Source organism: Tachysurus vachellii, chromosome 20 (assembly GCF_030014155.1).
Source record: "Tachysurus vachellii isolate PV-2020 chromosome 20, HZAU_Pvac_v1, whole genome shotgun sequence".
In the NCBI taxonomy this organism is placed as follows: Eukaryota; Metazoa; Chordata; class Actinopteri; order Siluriformes; family Bagridae; genus Tachysurus; species Tachysurus vachellii.
Window position 1 is genome coordinate 21,962,093 of NC_083479.1, and position 20,021 is coordinate 21,982,113.

General features: G+C 38.5%; 2 protein-coding genes across 5 annotated transcripts; both read right to left on the bottom strand.

Moving 5' to 3' along the window:
• Positions 1-790: 790 nt before the first annotated feature.
• Positions 791-18,176, bottom strand: LOC132863419 (drebrin-like protein B). 3 transcript variants are annotated; one of them, XM_060896215.1, is made up of 18 exons: positions 18,132-18,176; positions 17,926-18,026; positions 17,710-17,765; positions 17,477-17,589; positions 17,214-17,288; positions 15,513-15,659; positions 15,275-15,352; positions 14,413-14,564; positions 13,815-13,869; positions 13,648-13,716; positions 13,461-13,538; positions 10,313-10,464; positions 9,460-9,508; positions 9,302-9,370; positions 9,057-9,159; positions 2,137-2,201; positions 1,748-1,820; positions 791-1,076 (listed from the first exon to the last, which is right to left on the bottom strand). In XM_060896215.1, the coding sequence occupies exons 2-18, from the start codon at positions 18,009-18,011 to the stop codon at positions 940-942; spliced, it is 1,557 nt and encodes a 518-aa protein (XP_060752198.1). In that variant the 5' UTR covers positions 18,012-18,026; positions 18,132-18,176; the 3' UTR covers positions 791-939. The 3 variants fall into 3 exon arrangements, with proteins under 3 accessions (XP_060752198.1, XP_060752197.1, XP_060752199.1); XM_060896214.1 differs by lacking the exon at positions 18,132-18,176 and having other exon boundaries at positions 17,926-18,119; XM_060896216.1 differs by lacking the exons at positions 13,461-13,538; positions 18,132-18,176 and having other exon boundaries at positions 17,926-18,119.
• Positions 4,274-8,547, bottom strand: LOC132863418 (uncharacterized protein K02A2.6-like). 2 transcript variants are annotated; one of them, XM_060896212.1, is made up of 2 exons: positions 8,108-8,547; positions 4,274-7,062 (listed from the first exon to the last, which is right to left on the bottom strand). In XM_060896212.1, exon 2 carries the CDS (start codon positions 6,926-6,928, stop codon positions 4,349-4,351), a length of 2,580 nt encoding a protein of 859 aa, XP_060752195.1. In that variant the 5' UTR covers positions 6,929-7,062; positions 8,108-8,547; the 3' UTR covers positions 4,274-4,348. The 2 variants fall into 2 exon arrangements, with proteins under 2 accessions (XP_060752195.1, XP_060752196.1); XM_060896213.1 differs by having other exon boundaries at positions 4,274-5,790; positions 6,881-8,547.
• Positions 18,177-20,021: the final 1,845 nt, after the last annotated feature.

Here is a 20,021-nt window from a genome sequence, read left to right on the forward strand (position 1 = left end):
TATTATACATTTTTGTTTCAATCAACATAAGATAAAAAAAAAAAATCCAAACCCTTTTCAGACATAATGTCATTAAATATGTCCTTAAGTGAAGTAACTTGATAAAAGTTATTCTGCTTGTGTTATGTCCGGGACAATCTAAAAGAATATGTTTGACCGATAAAGGAATCTTACAGAACATACATAAAATACATACATACATCTTTTCACCTTTAAGCAAAAAAAGCATGGGTCAATTTTTAATGTCCTTATTAAGAGCTTTGGAATCTACAAACATTGTCGGTTTTCCTAACTGTCAAAAACTAATGAGTAACTAACATGGATTAGCTGTGGTCGTTAACCAAGGACTTAATCAAACCAACGTAACAAGAAATATAATTTCCTAACATTCAATATCATAAAACACATTCTCACTTGTGAAATGTAATCACTTACTGTCTGGTTTTTATATTTCGTTCGTTTTAACATCCAAACACAGCACAGAAGTCCGGCATCGTCCATGAATTTGAAGTACAAGACACCTGTACATTCATTAACAGAAGCAAAGCTATGTGCAAAAGTGCAAAAATATAGTCTTCGGTATTAAAACATTTTCACCAAAATTAAAGCTCTTTATACCAAATATATATTTTACTGGGAGCTGAAGCTATACAGCTAATCTAGATAACAAATAAAGTATTTTCTCTAGTTAATCACATGTACAATTTATTTTATTGATTAAATGTGTGTGTTTGTGTGTATGTTTGTGTGTGTGTTTGTGTGTGTTACATAAAATAATAAACCCAAACACTGTACTTTAGCAGTTTGTTGTAAATGTTTGTGATCAGAAATACAGTTTTCAAAGAAACCCAGTTAAACAGTAACCTGATGAACATATTAATTACACAACCACCAAACCATCAGACTATTAGAGGAATAGAGTAAACATTTAATTGCAATTTAAATGAGCTCCACATAATTAGCAGGAAACATCCCATAGTTTCCACTGGGTCCATAACCGTGCCACCAGCCTTCATCAGTCATCTCAACAACAGTGATAATGTCACCAGGGTCAAAGGTGAGCTCAGTGTCATCAGCTGAAAAAAGACAGACACTATGTTTAGCTTTTATAATGCTTTATATGTCTGCATTCTAATAAAGTTAGATGAATAGTAGATAAAACTAAAATTAAATTACATGAAAATTATATTAATGCTAGATAAAGCTTAGATAAACATTAAACGAATGTTAGAGGAACATTAGATTTATGTTAGATAAACGTAGATGAATCCTGAACTGTAGATGGAAAGCTAGGAGGACATCAATGGTTACAAAATGCTGAAATAATGTATAATATATTAAAAGTCATAAAAAAAAGTCTTTCAGTCCTTTCAGAATTTCTGCTCCATTTTATGTAATGTAATTAGTTTGGTTGACGAATTTTAATGACACTAAAAGAATCAATTGATCAGTGCCTATAGATGGTTCATATAAAACAGACATTAATCCAAAGAAAATATAACTAAATAAATTCATATAAATTAACTATTAATAAAAATAGAATATTATTTTTATTTTAATGAGAATGTTATTCTCATTATTTTACATCATGTTTGAGATTGTTTAATGATCTAAACACGTTTACACCTAACAATAAACCTGGATTAATTGTGAAAAAGAGAAATGTTTTTCTGTATTCACGCAGATACAACAGAGATGTAATTATTTCACTGTACTATTGATGTGTGGCAGCGACAGCAGCTCTCACCTGCCTGATAATCATACAGCGCTTTAGCATAGAGATTCTGCTGCAGACCTGCAGACCCTGTGTCACCTTCCACCTTACAAACATAAACACACACACACACACACAATTAATAACACAGCAGGATGTCAGGAAAAGCATCAAACTCCAGCTTCACCTCACCTCCTGTCTTGTTTGTGCTAATTTTACTGCACTTCTTCACCTGAATTCAGTATTAAACCTCTATACTGTATGGTGTCACACCACTGATGTCATGGGACTGACAAGACTGACTGAATTTTCTTTTCTCAGCAGTTAGTTTCTTGATTAATAATAATTATTAAAACAAAAGCTACACTACTAATATTAATGATGATGAGGATGATGATGATGATGATGATGATGAAACTTGCCTCCTCATAGATTCTGTGATGTGATGGAACTGCGTTTTCCTCCAGACGATTCTCTTCATTACAATCTAAATATTTCACAAACAGGAGAGAATTTGTAGCAATTTTAATTTTTATTAGTTTGACACTGGACATCAATCACTTAAATCAATCAATTAAATGACATCACTGTCATTAGACTACAAAGAATAAATAACTAATATTTTTCAGCATTCAGGGCTGTTCACTATCACCAACACAATAAACTTTTGTGACTGCTGCACAATGTATACAGTCATTCAGATATGGGTCAGGAGTTTCAGTTAAGGTTCACATCAAACATCAGAACAAAGAGGAATCTCTGATCTGTGTGATTCTATCCATGGCTTGGTTGTTTATTTGAGGTTTGGTTGTAGTATTTCAGATACTGCTGATCTCCTGAACCTTCACACATAACAGTTTCTAGGGTGTATTCAAAATTGTGGGAAAAACAAAAAAAAAATTGACCGTCCGGTGGGTGATAAACAAATTGTTCATGAGAGAACAACAGTGAGATGAATAATTTGATTGGCTGCCAGAAAGAATACAGTAACTCCTATAATCACTCTTTACTGTGAGGAGGAGAAAAACATCTCCTCTATATTACACTCAATTAAATCATATCAGCTTGAGAAAGGAGCAGCTTAAAGTCCAAGACCACCACGTGTCATTCTCAAAAACCTCTTGGAAAGCCACTGAAGTGAATATTAAATACACACTGTAATTGTGTAACAGGGTTACCTGTTTCCTGTTTGTTCTACTCTCCACTAGGGGCAGCTGAGGGATGAAACCCCAAGTATTTAACCAGATAGTAGAGTAGTAGTGGTGGGAAGTTCGGTTCTTTTCCGCGAACCGGATCTTTTGGACAGTTCATTTTAATGAACCAGTTCAATAATCCAGTTCACCAGTTCTTTTACGTCCTGACGTAATGACGTAATTCACAATGACGTCATGATGTAAATTCCTTCATCCCGCCGCTGATGGCAGATATTAATACAATCAATTTAACACATTTGAAAAGTTCTTTTTAATTATAACTTCAGTTGAATACGTTTCTTACATTTAAGTTTTGTTACTAAAACACCCAGTACAGGCATTGATGTGCAAACGTGGGTGTTTTACGTGTCTTAAAGATATAAAGTTAATAAACTAATCATCAACTTACAAAAACTTACAAAAAAAGTATAATTTTGAAATGTTTCTTTCGCTCCATCAGTTGTTTTAAAAACTAATGTAACTGAGTTAAACACTCATACATTGATAAGACATTAAATCATAACCATTTCCATTTGTTGCTGTATCAGTTCAGTGATTTACGCATGCGCAGTAACAACAGCTCATCGGTTCAGTTCTCAGTTCAGTGTACTGATGATTTGCTGTATCGTTTCAGTGTTTCACGCATGTGCAGTATCAACAGCTCGAGCTCACAGTTCTCTCAGCACATGTCTCAGTTCAGTGTACAGGAGTTACATATAACTCCGGGATATTAGTTTATTTAGAGTCGGACCGACTGTCAGGCATGACCGGAAGTGAGGAACTTTAGTAACTTGTGGATCAGCGCTGACTCAAGACGCGAACTGTTTAGAACGAATCAGTCCGATTCGGTGAACCGGTTCATCCAGTTCACTAAAAAGAACCGGTTCAAAAGAAAGATTCGTTCACGAACTGGCCATCACTATAGAGTAGAAGAAGAGAGATTTGTTTGGAAGAGGGAAGCATTTGCTCTAGTTCCTTTGAATCATTTCTTTTGGAGTCCTGATTGAGAAACTTTGATTCCAGTTCAATTTTATGGACTTTGCATCTGATGTTGGATCTGTATTATTCAGGCATCATACAAATAAGAGGAACACAAGATTGCAAAAGAACTGGTTTCTTTATTCCACCGGCGACATCTCTCACATACAAGTTATATGTTCTTCTTCACTCAATGCACCCAGCTTTATACTACCCATCACTGGCACCTAGTGGACCCAAGCAACATCCCACTCATTACATCCCTCTTCCTTTGACAAATGATCACCATCACACAATTTACATCAGACCCGTCCCACAACTAAACAATCAATTTCATCTTTTACAACATACAATACAACTTTTTTTTTTTTTTTTTTTTTTTTTTTTTTTTTTTTTTTTTTTTTTTTTTTTAATTCTTTTCAACATTTTTTTTTCTTTTTCTTTTTTTATTGATTTTTTTTTTTCACAAGTTTAGTCTAACAGGTGGTTTTCGAACACGATTAGACCTCCTTAAAATGGGACTGTCAGTCTTTGAATCCAAAGAATCAGGTTCAGAGTACTGTTCAGAGAGCTGAGCTTCAGGCTCAGGAGCAACAGGGGAAATTTCAGCAGCTCGCATTTCAGCAGATGACATCTCATCCAAAGAAGACAGTTCTATATTTGACTTATTTGACTTACTCATTTCTGGAGACTTGAGCAAACTCTGTCGATTTCTTCGTAGTATCTGCCCATCTTCTGTTTGTACCAAATAGGACCTGGGATGTATTTCTTTTAGGACAGCAGCCTTCTTTTTCCATCCTGTTGGCCCCTCAACTCTAACCACATCTTGTTCATACAGGGGTGTCAACTGTCGAGCTCCCTTGTCATAATACTCCTTCTGTTTCATTTTCTGATGTTGCATTACTGTCATTGTCAAACTTTTGTTTTCCATTTTTAAAGTCAATTTTGGTAAAGTATCTCGCAGTTTCCGGTTCATCAGTAATTCTGCAGGAGATAATCCACAACCAAGTGGGGAAGCACGGTAGCTTAACAAAGCCAACCACTCATCTGAATTGCTTACCGCTGCCTTTTTCAACAGTCTTTTTACAATTTGCACCCCCTTCTCTGCCTTTCCATTAGCCTTTGGATACAGGGGGCTAGACGTTGTATGCTTGAAGTCATACTGCTCCGCAAACAGTCTGAATTCACGACTACTGTACTGAGGACCGTTGTCACTATGAACAATGAGGGGAATTCCATGTCTTGAAAAAATCTGTTTCATGTGATGAATCACATCAGTCGTTGTTGTAGAACGCAGCTGTTCAATTTCCGGATAGTTAGAATAGTAATCAATAACCACCAAGAAATCTTTGCCATTCAACTGGAACAAATCAGTTCCCACCTTTTCCCATGCTTGACTAGGCACATCCGCTATCAGCATAGGTTCTTTTGCTTGTCTATAATGATGACTCAAACAAATGTCACATTTATTGATCAATTCTTCAATGTGCTTACTAATTCCAGGCCAATACACAGCTTGTCTTGCTCTCCGCTTGCATTTTTCAATGCCGAGATGCCCTTCATGTATGCGACGAAGCATGTCTGAACGCATGGACATTGGAATAACAATCCGATTTTTTCGCAGCAACATGCCACTACATACACTAAGTTCTGACCTAATTGGAAAATACTGCAGACACTTGCCTTTGCTCCATCCTTGCCGAAGAAGAACCATCACCATCTGCAACTCAACATCTTTAGCAGTTTCCTCCACAATACGTTTCAATATCTCATTCGAAAAAGGCAAAGAGGAAACCACAGTACTCACATGCCCTTCCAGTTCATCCACAATGGGGCTGCTCTCTGAAAGTACCGGTGCTCGAGACAGTGCATCAGCCACAATGAGATACTTCCCAGGGGTATACACTAGATGAAAATCATATTTTTGTAATTTCATCATCATCCGTTGAATTCTGGTTGACATATCATTTAAGTTCTTTTGAATAATCGATATCAATGGTTTGTGATCTGTCTCTACTGTAAAAGTAGGTAATCCATAAACATATCTGTGGAATTTCTCACAACCAAACAGTAACCCCAAAGTTTCTTTTTCAATCTGAGAATAACACTTTTCAGTTCCTGTCAGAGCTCGGGAAGCATATGCAACAGGTCTCCAGGACTTTCCCATGGCCTGAAGCAGCACAGCTCCTAGTCCATCCTGTGAAGCATCTGTAGAGATCTTAAGTAAATGAGTGTGATCAAAAAAAACCAAGACAGGTTCAGTAGTCAATATCTCCTGTAACGTCTTCCATTCGTGATCATGTAAAGAAGACCACACAAACTCTTTGTCATTGTGTAACAATGCTCTTAGGTGTTTGGTATTTGCTGATAAATTCGGCAGAAATTTTCCTAGAAAATTGACCATACCTAAAACACGAAGAACCCCCTTTCTGTCACTAGGTGGAGGCATATCCAGCAAGGCTTGTACTTTAGCTGGATCTGGTTCTACACCTTTGGCAGTCAGCTTGTCACCCAAGAAGGTTATTTCTGTGACTCCAAACTGACACTTGCTTCTGTTTAACTTTAAACCATGGACTCGAATTCTTTCCATCAATTGGAATAGTCGCTGATTATGTTGTTCAAGGGTAGACCCCCACACCACCAGATCATCAATATATACACGAACACCGTCAAGACCTTCAATCAGTGTTTCCATCGCTCTATGAAAAATTTCAGGAGCTGACTTGATTCCAAATGGAAGACGCAGAAAACAATATCTTCCAAAGGGAGTGTTAAAAGTGCAATACTTGCTACTCTCAGAATTCAATCGAATCTGCCAGAAACCATGAGATGCATCTAATTTACTAAAAATCTTGGCACCGGACATTTCGCTAAGAATCTCTTCACGTGTAGGTATCTGATAATGTTCTCTTTTGATGTTATCATTAAGATCTTTAGGATCCAAGCAAACTCTTAATGCACCATTAGGCTTTTTCACGCAAGTAATGGAATTTACCCAATCGGTTGGTTGTTCAATCTTCCGTATCACTTCCAATTGGGTCATGCGATCCAATTCCTGCTTCAAGGCCTCTCGCAGAGGGACAGGAACCCGACGAGGAGCATGGATAACAGGTGTAGCATCTTCCCTCAGTTGTATTTTATAAGTGAATGGCAGTGTTCCTTGACCTTCAAAAACATCTGGGAATTGATTCACAAGATCAATAACAGAATCATGTCCAGTCTGGACAACTACATTTTGGTTCACTTGATACACTCTTTTAACCAACTGAAGGTTTTCACATGCTCTGTCTCCTAAAAGAGATTCATGACCATTTGGAACCACAACAAACATTAAATTCTGGGTCTGTCCTTTAACTTGTATTTTCAATCTACAAACTCCTTTTGTTTCAATTGGTTGTCCATTGTAGGCCTTAAGGGGAACCGTGCGTTTTTTAATAAGGGGTTTTTCTTTCAGTGCTTTCACATCTCGGATATTAATTAAGTTGACTCTAGCACCGGTGTCTAATTTAAAAGGTAATATTGTCCCATTAGCCACAAGAGGAACAATCCACTTTGATGATTGTACAGACTCCATCATGGATATCCCTTTTTCCTCTGAAACCATCTGAACATAAAAGGAATCACTCAAGGTATCACTATCATCTGTATCTTCTTCCACTACCTGCACTCGACGTTCTAGTATAGATTCCTTTGAAAAGCACATTTTTGCAAAGTGGTTTAGGCCATTACACTTAGAACACCTTTTGCCAAATGCTGGGCACTGTCTGAACTTATGCTTAGTCCCACAGCGTTTGCAAAGAAAAGTTTCTTTGTCATTGCCTGTACTACTTCTTGCAAAACCTCGTTTCTTGTCTCTATAAGAAATGGCATCTATTGCAGCGGCAGCATTTTGAGAGAACATCGTTGTAGAAACATCAAACTGCATCACCTGCTGTTGTGCTAATTCACTGGACTGGCACAATTCAACAGCACGATCCAATGTAAGCTCGGATTCTCGTAGCAGCCTTTCTCGTATTTTCTTATTCCAGATACCAAACACAATCTGATCTCGAATCATGGAATCTCTCAAGTCATTAAAATTACAGGTTTTTGCCTTAATCTTGAGGTCAGTAAGAAAGCAATCAAAAGCCTCTCCTTCATGCTGTATTCGAGCTCTAAACACATATCGTTCATATGTCTCATTCTTCTTTGTCAAACAATGAACATCAAATTTTTCCAATACCTTGTCCAGTTTCTTCTTATCTGCCTCATCCTCAAAGATAAAGGTGTTAAAAACTTCCACCGCATCTACTCCAGCAATCGTAAGTAGCAGGGCAATCTTTCTGTCATCCGCAGCGGCCGTTTGTCCAATGGCTGTAACATACAACTCAAACTGTTGTTTGAAAGTCCTCCAGTTTGCATCAACGTTTCCACACAACTTCAGTGAAACAGGGGGTTTAATGGCATCCATTGCGTTCTTTGGGCCCCACTCCTGGTACCATGTATTATTCAGGCATCATACAAATAAGAGGAACACAAGATTGCAAAAGAACTGGTTTCTTTATTCCACCGGCGACATCTCTCACATACAAGTTATATGTTCTTCTTCACTCAATGCACCCAGCTTTATACTACCCATCACTGGCACCTAGTGGACCCAAGCAACATCCCACTCATTACAGGATCTACATGAATTGTAAAGGCTCTACTTTCATGGATGTCAAGAACATTTCCCAATGAAGCGCTAGTGTTGCTTTTGCTTGAGGATGATCGGTATTCCGAGTACAAGGATCTGACTTTGTGGGCTTTTAACTGTGGATTACTTGAACATTTGGGTGAGCAGGGGTTTTCCTCATGGGAAATTTTTGGGATTTTCTGATATGAAACATTGACAGGTATAACCATCCTCTGCTGCCAGTATTCAAAGAGTTATTTGCCTACAACCTTGAACTCTCATGTTCCATTGTTGTGTTTGTGTTTTTTTATTCATAATCCTTCTTGTCTGAACCCTGATATCATTATAAAAAGATTTAAAAACCTATTTTCACACACTGTTGTTTGTGGTAATTCCTGGGAAATACATTAAGATCTTTCTAATTAGTGTAAAATTAGTAGTTATACCCTAACCCTAACCCTTGTCAGTAATGTTCTCACACTATGCTGCTGTTATTAAAAGTGTCCTGTGCTCTTGCCTGGTTGAGAAGCAGAAGCTCTGTTAGTGAGGACGTTTGTTTCTTTTTGAATGAAAATGTCTCTGGGATTGATGGCACGCTGAGAGATAACGGCTGCTGCATTCTGCACAAACACAGACACAATTATTCAGTATTTAATGTATTAACCGCCCACAATTGCTTTTAAACACACACACACACACATTTAATGTGTTTCATTCTACTTTCCATCACACACCGAACACTGCATGTGTTAGTTTGCTCACATTGGCTTCCTGAACAGATCTGGAGCTTCTTATTCCTTTCCACTGAGCAGCCTGAGGTTCTTGCTCCACCTGAAGGAATCCATTTCACATGTTCAGATGTTAAGCACTCAGTCATTAACATTAACACACTGAGATCTTTATTGATTTTTTTTTTTTACCAATTTCTGTTGATTTTGATTTTTAAGTTCCTGATTTTTCTCATGCAGTCTGAAAGAGACAGAAAAGACATTTTAGTTCTCTATGCTTGGTTTTAGTTTTACAAAATAAAAAAAACAATAATAATTTCTATATTAATTAATAATTAATATCAAAGTCACAGTCTTAGTGTAAAGTGAACGAGTCACAGAAATGAAGATACCATATGTGTGAAAATTCCATCATGATCGAAACAGAAACACAAAATAATTAATCAAACAAAAGAAGAGAAAAGAATAGCAACAGAATATTACATAGCAGGTAGTTAGTATAGAACTGCATGATCTATCTAATCTAAACTCCAAGGGCATCAAAACCTGTATAAAGGCACTTTTAAGGGCATTTTTCTTTAATTCCGACTGCATTAAGGTCAAGATTATTTTGAAGAGAGGACGAACCGCTGAGATTCTTTGCTCTGTTTTCGTTCTGGATTAAATGACCTGTTTACCTGTAAATGCACTTGCACAAGTATAAGTGTGCAGCATTGGATGTATCAATATAAAATATAAGCTAAAAAGAGAAAAACAGCTGAGAGCCTTCTGGCCTTCTCAGTAGCCCTGAGATCATGCCTGACGAAGGTCTGCAGCTTAGTTCATTTGTTCATTATTTATTTTTGTTTGTTTTGTTTGTCTCAGTGTGACTCAGTGACAGTAGAACATTTGGAAGGCTTCAGGTTCAGTAAATGATGTTGATAGAGTGTGACTTTCTGAGAGAGTCAGGCTAGCTCTAATTAGCTAATGAAAGCAAGTAAGAGGTCTGATGAATGTGATCTGATTAATAAGGTGATCTGATTGGTGTGATGATATGATTAGTCACCTCAGTTGATCAATTTGTTTGGCTCTCTCCCTCTGCCATCGCTCTCTCTCAGCCGCCCCTTTCTCCTCCTGTTCTTTTCTCTCTTTCTCCAATTTCTGTCGTTTCTCCTCTTCTTTCTTTTGTTCCTGGTGACGGTGAGTTTGTTCCTCTTTCTAGTGAAGAGATGCAGAGAAAGAGCTTATTTTATGTGGAACTGCTTTTCTGCATTTCAGTACGCTTACCTTAGAGTCTTTGGTTTGTTGCATGAGCTCAGTAAAGTCTATTAGCATTTTATTAACTTCATATTTTCAAAAATACAACCATAATTTCAATAATTGTGCAATAAACATTTGAATGATTGATCTTGACTAATGTGAGATGTACTTTAGATTTGTGTTATTTGAGCATTTTTTGAGTATTGTATGATCATTTGATTATTTTTTGAACGCTTTTGAGCATTATATTACACAAGCACTTAATGATATTTCGATGAGTATTGAATGTGTGTTATAAGTGATTGATTGTTAGATGAGAAATTCCCTCACCAAAATACTAACTTCCAGGTCACCGGGGGTTCCCTTCCAGTTTCCCTTCTGGGTGCATTAGCATTTAAGCGACGTGAACACTAAGCACTGTTTGCCTTACCTCTGCATGTTTTGTTTGCTCCACTGACTGCTATTCCACTTGTTCTTTTACTGCCCATGTACATGTGAGTCATTAGAGAGATTTAACAATGGTGTTGTTAAAACCTTCACAGAGTATACAAAGCTGTCCCGAGCCATCTGAGAGGCAAAGTGTGCACACGCCCAGACAATCCACAGCCACTTCCAGGACAGCGGAGACACCTGGCGCATGTGGCAGGACATACAGGTGATCACGGACTACAAGACAGCTTCACCTGCCTGTGATAGCGCCGCCTCCCTCACAGATGCACGGAACGACTTCTACGCTCGGTCCTGAGATGCAGAACAACGTAACAGCAAGGAAGACCATCCCTCCCCCCGACGACCAGGTACTCTGTCTATCTACGGCCGACGTGAGGAGAACTCTATGCAGAGTTAACCCACGGAAGGCTGCTGGACCAGACAACATCCCTGCCAGGGTGCTCAGAGAATGTGCAGAACAGCTAGCGGATGTCTTTACGGACATCTTCAACATTTCCCTGTGCAGCGCCGTTGTTCCTACGTGCCTCAAGACAACCACCATTGTCCCTGTCCCAAAGAAGTCTACAGTGTCCTGCCTTAATGACCATTGTCCCGTCGCACTCACACCCGTAGTTATGAAGTGCTTCCAGAAGCTCGTCATGAGTCACATCAAGACCCAGTTACCACCCTCACTGGACCCCCTACAGTTCGTGTATCGTCCAAACCGCTCCACAGATGATGCCATTGCCACGGCCCTTCATTTAGCCCTCACCCACCTGGACAATAAAGACACTTATGTACGAATTCTGTTCATAGACTTTAGTTCAGCATTCAGTACAATCATCTCTCAGCACCTGAATGGGAAGCTGAGCCTGCTGGGACTGAACACCTCCCTCTGCAACTGGATCCTAGACTTCCTGACTGGGAGACCTCAGTCAGTCCGGATCGGGAACATCATCTCCAGCACCACCCTGAGCACTGGAGCCCCACACTGAGCACTGGAGCCCCTCAGGGCTGCGTGCTCAGTCCACTGCTGTTCACCTTGCTGACTCACGACTGTGCAGCAATGTACAGATTGAACCATATCATCAAGTTCACTTATGACACGACTGCGTTGGGTCTCATCAGCAAGAACGACGAGTCAGCAAACAGAAAGTAGGTGCAACAGCTAAATACCTGGTGTAGAGCCAGCAACCTGTCTCTGAATGTTGATAAAACTAAAGAGATGGTTGTTGACCTCAGAAGAGCACAGAGCGACCACTCTCTGCTGAACATCGACAGATCATCTGTAGAGCTCGTCAAGAGCACCAAATTTCTTGGTGTTCATCTAGCAGAGAACTTCACCTGGTCACTCAACACCAGCTCCATCAAAAAGAAAGCCCAGCAGCGTCTCTACTTCTTACAAAGGCTGAGAAAGACACATCTCCCTCCCCCCATCCTGACCATGCTCTACAGAGGGACCATTGAGAGCATCCTGAGCAGCTGCATCACTGTCTGGTTTGGGAACTGCACCATCTCAGATCACAAGACCCTGCAGTGGATAGTGAGGACAGCTGAGAAGATCATTGGAGTCTCTCTTCCCTCTAACATGGACACTTACACCACATGCTGCATCTGCAAATCTAACAGCATTGTGGACCTCACACACACTTCACATACTCTTCACCCCTCACACACCCCTCACACACCCCTCACACTCACTCTTCACCCTCCATCTGAAAAAAGGTACCGAAGCATTCGGGCCTCACGACCAGACTGTGTAAAAGTTTCTTCCCACAAGCCATCAGACTCCTTAATAACTGAACTGAACTCTACTGAGCACAACACACACACACACACACACACACACACACACACACACACATACACACATCTGTATGGACTGCACAGACCCACACCACATACACACACTTCTAATATACATCTATCAACTTGTTTATATGTTGCTTACATTCATCAAACTGTTTACATGCTTACTGTTTACAAACTGTTTACATGCTGTTTTGCACACTTGTTTACTTATTTGCTCTTTGCACAAACTGTCTAACATTTCAGTTGTTTTGCTCATACTGTACAATATTTCAGTTGTTGCTTCTTATACACTATCTCAGGGACCTGCTGCTAAGAAACTGTGTTCATTCTAATATTACTGCATGCAATATTGTCTGAACTCACAGTATTTACATACAGTATTGACACCGGTCGGTCGGCGATGTCTTTTGTTTACTATCTTTTGTGTATTGTGTTTTTTGTATTTTGTGTATTGTCTTGTAACCTTTTGTCTGCACTGTCTTGTCTATCTTGTCTTGCACTGTCTTGTCTGTCTTGTCTGTCTTGTCCTACACTGTGTACACCAGGTTGCACAGATACACTTTATGTAGCTAGGACTAACTTACTAAATCCTAGCCCTTTCTTTGTTTTATGTAGCTCCCTGATCCTGGAGAAACGTTGTCTCATGTCACTGTGTACTGTAACAGCTATATATGGTTGTAATGACAATAAAAGCTTCTTCACTTGACTCTTACCTCCAATTGAGCCCAGAAAATCTCCCTGTCAGTTCCATTAATTTCCTCTAAAGCACTGGTTTTAAAATACTTTGAACCCTGCAGACACACACAGACACACACGCACAGATACACACACACACACACACATTTAATGTGTTTCATTCTACTTTCCATCACACACCAAACACTGCATGTGTTTGCTCACATTGGCTTCCTGAACAGATCTGGAACTTCTTATTCCTTTCCACTGAGCAGCCTGAGGTTCTTGCTCCACCTGAATGAATCCATTTCACATGTTCAGATGTTAAGCACTCAGTCATTAACATTAACACACTGATATCTTTATTGATTTTCTGAGATTTGTTTCTTTACCGGTTCCTGCTGCTGCTGATTATGAAGTTGGCTTTCCTGTCTCTTCTCAAACAGTCTGTAAGAGACGAGAGGAACGAAACATTAACCACATAAACAACCACATTTCATTTCATACATTTCTTTTTGTAACAACCTTACCCGCAGTCCCCCCTCCAGCCCACCAGTGGGAACCCCCTCCTGAATGCTACGACTTCCTGGTCACTGCTATATAAGCACAATCTCATCATTAACTTCTGTCCTGTTTTATGGATTTGTTTTGCTACTGTATTTTCTTGGTTTTGACTTTGTGCCTGTTTTTTCACTTTGCTACTTTCCCTGCATTCTTAACTGTGTTTAACTGTCCATTCTTTAATAAATCTGCATATTAATTCTTCACATTCTGCTTTTGTGTCACACTTTTTCACTCTGGTTATAATTGTAGTAGTGTAGTTTCATGTAGTTTCTCCATGTGTGTTACGTTGAAATGCGGAACTGCATCTGTGACCAGAGAAATGTATCTTGTTTCTAGACTAAATTAGCTTAGCAATGCTAATTATAATCATATGTGATGATCTGATTAATAAGGTGATCTGATTGGTGTGATGATCTGATTAGTCACCTCAGCTGATTGATTTGTTTGGCTCTCTCTCTCTGCCGTCGCTCTCTCTCAACCGTCTCTCTCTCCTCCTGTTCTTTTCTCTCTTTCTCCAATCTCTGTCGTTCCTCCTCTGCTTTCATTCGCTCCTGCTGCCGACGAGCTTGTTCTTCTTTCTAGTTTAGAGATGCAGAGAAAGGTGAGTTAAATCCAATCATACCATCTTGTGCTTCTGTCCTTCTGCAAATCAAGTTTTCAACATTTGTTACATACACAGTCAAATTAATATGTAATAAATAAAAAAAAAATAGAATATTTTATCAGAATGTGCAAAAAACAAGTATACCTAAAATGTCTGGTTGTGTGTGTAGTCACAGTAGCAGTACAAAGTGCAGAGTGATAGTCTATATGTAGGAGTGAGCAGGGACACGCTCAGCTAAGTGAACTCTCTCTATAGGGTTTGTGGTCCTGGGTTTAACATTCTCTTTACAGCACTGAGAATCACTGAGCCAGTGAACGTTATATATCCTCACTTAAGAACCTTTTCAGGATCCCTTAGCAAACCCTAATTTTTTTAGGGTCACAAGGACAAATGCACGCTCTTCTGTATTTCAGTATGCTCTTTTAATGCACCTTTAACACTTCACTTTGGGTGAGTTTGTTCCGTTGTTCTACAATCCTCAACTCAGATTTATGCTCAGATTTATAAATGAGATAAAAGCGATTAATGTCACTCTGGATAAGGGCATCTGCCAAATGTCAGAAATGTAAATGAAGTGATGATTGACTAAGAGCTATACAGTGATGATTGCATGTGAAGTTTTGGATAAACTTTATATCTCTGTAAATATTTGTGCATTATTTGTGCATTAGACATTTCTCTCACCTCCATCTGGGCCCAGAAGGTTTCCCTGTCAGTTTCCTTAATTTCTTGTAACATGTGGGTTTTGCAGTATGCTGAACCCTGCACGTGCCCACATACACACACACACACACACACACACACACACACACACATCCATGTCAGTGTGCAATCTTTTATAAACACCATGATTTTCATGGTCTAAACACACACTGTATATCTCAGCGTGGTGTTTATAAAGGTCTGACATGCAGTGTCTCACCACAGGATGTGAGGCTGCAGTGTTGTTAAATCGATTTGTTTCAGTGTGTACACTGTAATTCACTCCTACAGCCTGAGAGACTTTATTCATGATGAGTTCAGGCTCAACATCGTCTTCTGAATGTGCATTTATCGTCACATGAGCTCCCTGAAATCACACAAATTCACACATTTGTGTCAATAATGTTGACTGTTGATGAAACTCTCCCAGGTTCCACCTATAACCTCTCCCCACTCTCATTGTACAGGTATGCATAGCTTGGTAAAAGCATGCATTAAGAGACTTCAAGACACTTATCAAATCTGCTTCTCTTTGCCCAGTACTCTATAAATCTCTCTCAATTTAGAGAGAATCCTGATTTGTAGACCAGAACTGTGGCTATAATTGTAAGTACGGGTGTGTGCTCATTCCAAGACACTCGTAGACAATCTGCTAATATTGTGCACCCTGTAAATGCACCCAGGAATTTTCATCTGTACTCTTCTACAGCTGTATTGGGTAATGATTTATAATTGCAATTGCACCTGGTCTCGTCCCGTTTTAATTTGGTTAATCTCAAAGTTTCTTTTTGCTTATGTAGTCTCAGGAAGATTTTCCCCATCATTGTCTCCTCTGTCTTGATCATAAAAGATCCTTCATGTTTATGTCTGTAACGATGACAATGCTTACTATTAAAATTAAGGATGCATTGATACTGACACAGTTATCAGGTATCGGCCCAATATCGTGCTTATTTACTTGCCCCAATATCAATTCTGATATGAGGTGATATGCGAAATAAAGATAATGTTCATTGACACATTGACAAGCGATCTGGACATATTACTGTATATATTTGATCAAAGAAAAGCACTGACGCAGACTACAAGCTGTATTCTATGAAAACACAGCATCTTTCTATGCACTAATGTAAGTAACCTGACAAAATATTTAATATATTAAACTGAAAGTACAAGGAGTTCATTACTAGCAGCACCAGCTACAGGAGAAAAATGTCTACAGATGACACAGTATGATTGAAACTAACATCTGTTGCCCAACGTGTTCTTCTGGATCAGCTGCTATAATTCGTTGACAAGCAGGAATTCATTCAATGAATACAAAAATGTACTTTACTTACAGCTGTATAGAAAAGTATTTCTGAAGTGAAACAAATACCCCCTCTTCTTCAATGCAGAAATGATCCATCCAAGCAAACACATTTTATTTAAAATCAACTTGCTAACAATATAAAGAATGAGTCTAGTAACCCAAGTACACGAAAGTGCATCATTGCTACTATATAAAAAAGGAAAATAAAATGCCACACCAGCACATCACTTACAGACCACATCAATTCCATTTCAACTTATATACAGTACACTTTGAATGCTAAAATAGCTTCTTCTATTAATTCATAAAAATTAAACAGTTAATATCTTTCTCAGAACAAAAGAAGTTAATGTACCAACTCATACAACGAGTACAACATACAACGAGTACATACTCGGTGTACAACGAGTTCTACTGTGAACTTTTCTTATCCTTGTAAATATCTGAATATTCCAAATGTTCTGCAAAATACTTGTAAAATAAATTTACTGATTCACAGTAGATAAATGAAACACACACAACACACGCACACACACACACGCACACACACACACGCACACACACACATCATGTGATAATTGTCTCCATATTATTAAATGATAAACTCACCCTTAAAAAACTGGCCATGGTGTATAAATGATTAGAGCACACGCCTCTTCTCACACCTGTCACTCCTTCACCAGTCTAAACACACACACACACACACACACACACACAGGATTAATTTCTTGCTATCTACTGCAAACAGTAATTGAAAGGCCTTTATATATATATATATACATATATATATATATATATATATATATATATATATATATATACTTTAGCTCTTTACTGTCTCTAATTAACACCATTCATCTGTGTTAACTCACCCAATTAATGAGAATGAATTTTGTCACTCCAGAATTCGGATCAGTCACTCTGCAGAATGCATACATCACTTTACCTGCATTGAGCTCCTGTACCATCTCATACAAACCTCCACCTGAGCACAGTAAGGAACACAATGAACCCAAACCACCACCTCAACACAGAGGGAAACGTGATAAAACCACACACACGCACACACACACACACACACACACACACACACACACACACACACCTCCTTTTGATGCTACTTGGATGTCATAGCTATTTCCTTCATATGTGAATAGCACCCTGAAAAGAGAGATTTAAAAAGAAAAGTTTTGTCACACTTTGTCCATTGTAATTGTGTCATGTTGTGGTAGTCTGTGTTATTGTGTGGTAAAACAGCTGTGTGTACATATGTGAGTAACCTCGTGTGTACAACTTGTGCTAAGTGTAATGTGCATCTTACCAGTTAGTGCCAGTTTTACCGTCCACAACTTCTGTATAAGCATCTGAGAGAGCAGTGCCATGTTTACTCAGATTCACTGCCATCATCAAAAAAGTCTTAATCTAAAAACATATCATAAAGTACAGATATGAACACAATTAACATCGCTGTGTTAAAATGTAATGCGCACACACACACACATGCTAACACACACACTAAAGCCGTACCTCTGTTCAAAATCATGCTAAACCAGTTTGGGAACATTTAGAGCAGCACAGTAACAACCCAAATCTCTCTCTCTTTCTGACACACACAAGTAGTGTGTGTAGTGAAGCTTTTAGAATATTACTCAAGTAAAAGTCTTAAAGTATCTGATATTTACTGTACTTCAGTATCAAAAGTCATTTTCTGATATTTAATGTACTGTATAATGTAAAAGTATTTGAAGTAAAAGTAAAAAGTAAAATTTCAGTGATTTTCGGTAGACATGAGGCACTTCATCTGGTAGGAAGAATCTTTCATTCCAATGTACAGAAACATTTCTTGCAAATACGGCCACGGGTGTATAACGTTATCTTCTTCACCCTGTTCACCACTACAGTCGGGGTGGTCGTCTACTACGGGGCGGCCGACCCGCGGCTCTTTGCCCGGTTTCATGCGGCTCTTACGTTCATATCGAAGTTTGTATTTGTGTCTTTTTATTGTGCGTGTTCGTGTCGCTTGAGTTCAATACAGTATTTTCGTGAAACCTTCATGTGAGTGGGATGAAAATACCTCAAAGTTTCCCAGTACGAGCAAAATCATTTGAGTAAACAATTTGTGTCAAGTTCGCTCTCAAAGTGGCAGGAAAAAAAGGTGATGATCATGTGTGCCCCCTGGAGTGTTCTGGTGAACTGCAATGTTTGGATGCACTTGGCTCCACACTCTCACACATTCACTCAGTTTATTGATGCTGGAGTTTTGTCCCAGGAAGCCCTCAGGTCTATGTCACCTCCTTTTAGTTATGCTAGTGTAGAGGGCTAAGAAATAAAGGTGAAATGTGCATACACATAAAGAAAAGTAGACACCCCACAAAAAATAAAATGGTAGAGAAAAACAGTTTTTAACATATACCTGATGTTGTTCTGGGTATTATGGACTCATTAATATACTGTTGGATGTATCTTTAATTGGTCATTATCCTTGCCTCCTGTAGAGTAAACGTGTCTCTGTTATTTCTCTGCAGGTGAGCAAAAAATATGGTTTGTCAATCACTTAAAATGACATTAAATGAGTCATGATGTTGATGTTATGCATGATAGTGCCGAGAAATGCAATTACTTTGGTTTAAAAAAAGTTATGTTAGTTTTGTTAAATTCATGATTAAATTGTTAAATCCATGAACCTATGTGCAAAGAAATAGCAAAAGATAAGCTAAAATGGACACAAAAGGAGTTCGTAAATGTGTTTAAAGAGTTTTATAAACTCTAAATAATTATATGTGAGTTTAATGTGTATTTGGGTCAGAGCCAAAATGGCGGCGTGTGTGTTTAAGTTAGAGCCAAAATGGCGGCAACCATGTGACAAATAACGTGAAACAAAATGGCGTGTTTAAAGCCTGTTTAATGAAAAGAGGTAATAGGCACTTATGCTTTGTTCATGACTATGAGAACTGTGAATATGTAAGTAAATGGAAACAGTTGTGATTTAAATTCTAATTTATAATTTGAATGTGGTGATGAATATCATATGATGTGATTATTTACATTTATTTAGAACACATGATGCAGTATATCGTTCACATTGATGTGCTATTGAGTCACTGGTACAAATATGGACTTTATTTGAAAAGAGAGACTTTATTTGAACATATGGACTTTTGAATACATAGTTGATTAGAAATGTATTTTCCTGTTGTGTTACTACTTTCTTTTTCTGAAACTGAATCGTTGTAATTCTTGTTGACCTTATCTGAGAGAAAGGAGAAAGAAAGGTCAGAGTTCATTAAACATTGCAAGAGCTCGCAGCATAAATGTGTCTCTGTTATTTCTCTGCAGTGTTTTACATTCAACTTGCCCCTCTGGGTTTCTCTGGCCTAGAGCGGGTAACACTAGCATAAGTCATAGCTAGTCTCACCC

What these genes read in the sequence shown, in the direction of transcription:
- LOC132863419 (XM_060896215.1), bottom strand. Translation starts at nt 18,011, where the DNA reads ATGATGGCAGTGAATCTGAGTAAACATGGCACTGCTCTCTCAGATGCT. An exon ending in CTGCAGCCTCACATCCTGTG is followed by an intron (nt 15,353 to 15,512) that starts GTGAGACACTGC and finishes GGGCACGTGCAG; the next exon opens with GGTTCAGCATACTGCAAAAC. An exon ending in ATCAGCAGCAGCAGGAACCG is followed by an intron (nt 13,717 to 13,814) that starts GTAAAGAAACAA and finishes GGATTCATTCAG; the next exon opens with GTGGAGCAAGAACCTCAGGC.
- LOC132863418 (XM_060896212.1), bottom strand. Translation starts at nt 6,928, where the DNA reads ATGACCCAATTGGAAGTGATACGGAAGATTGAACAACCAACCGATTGG.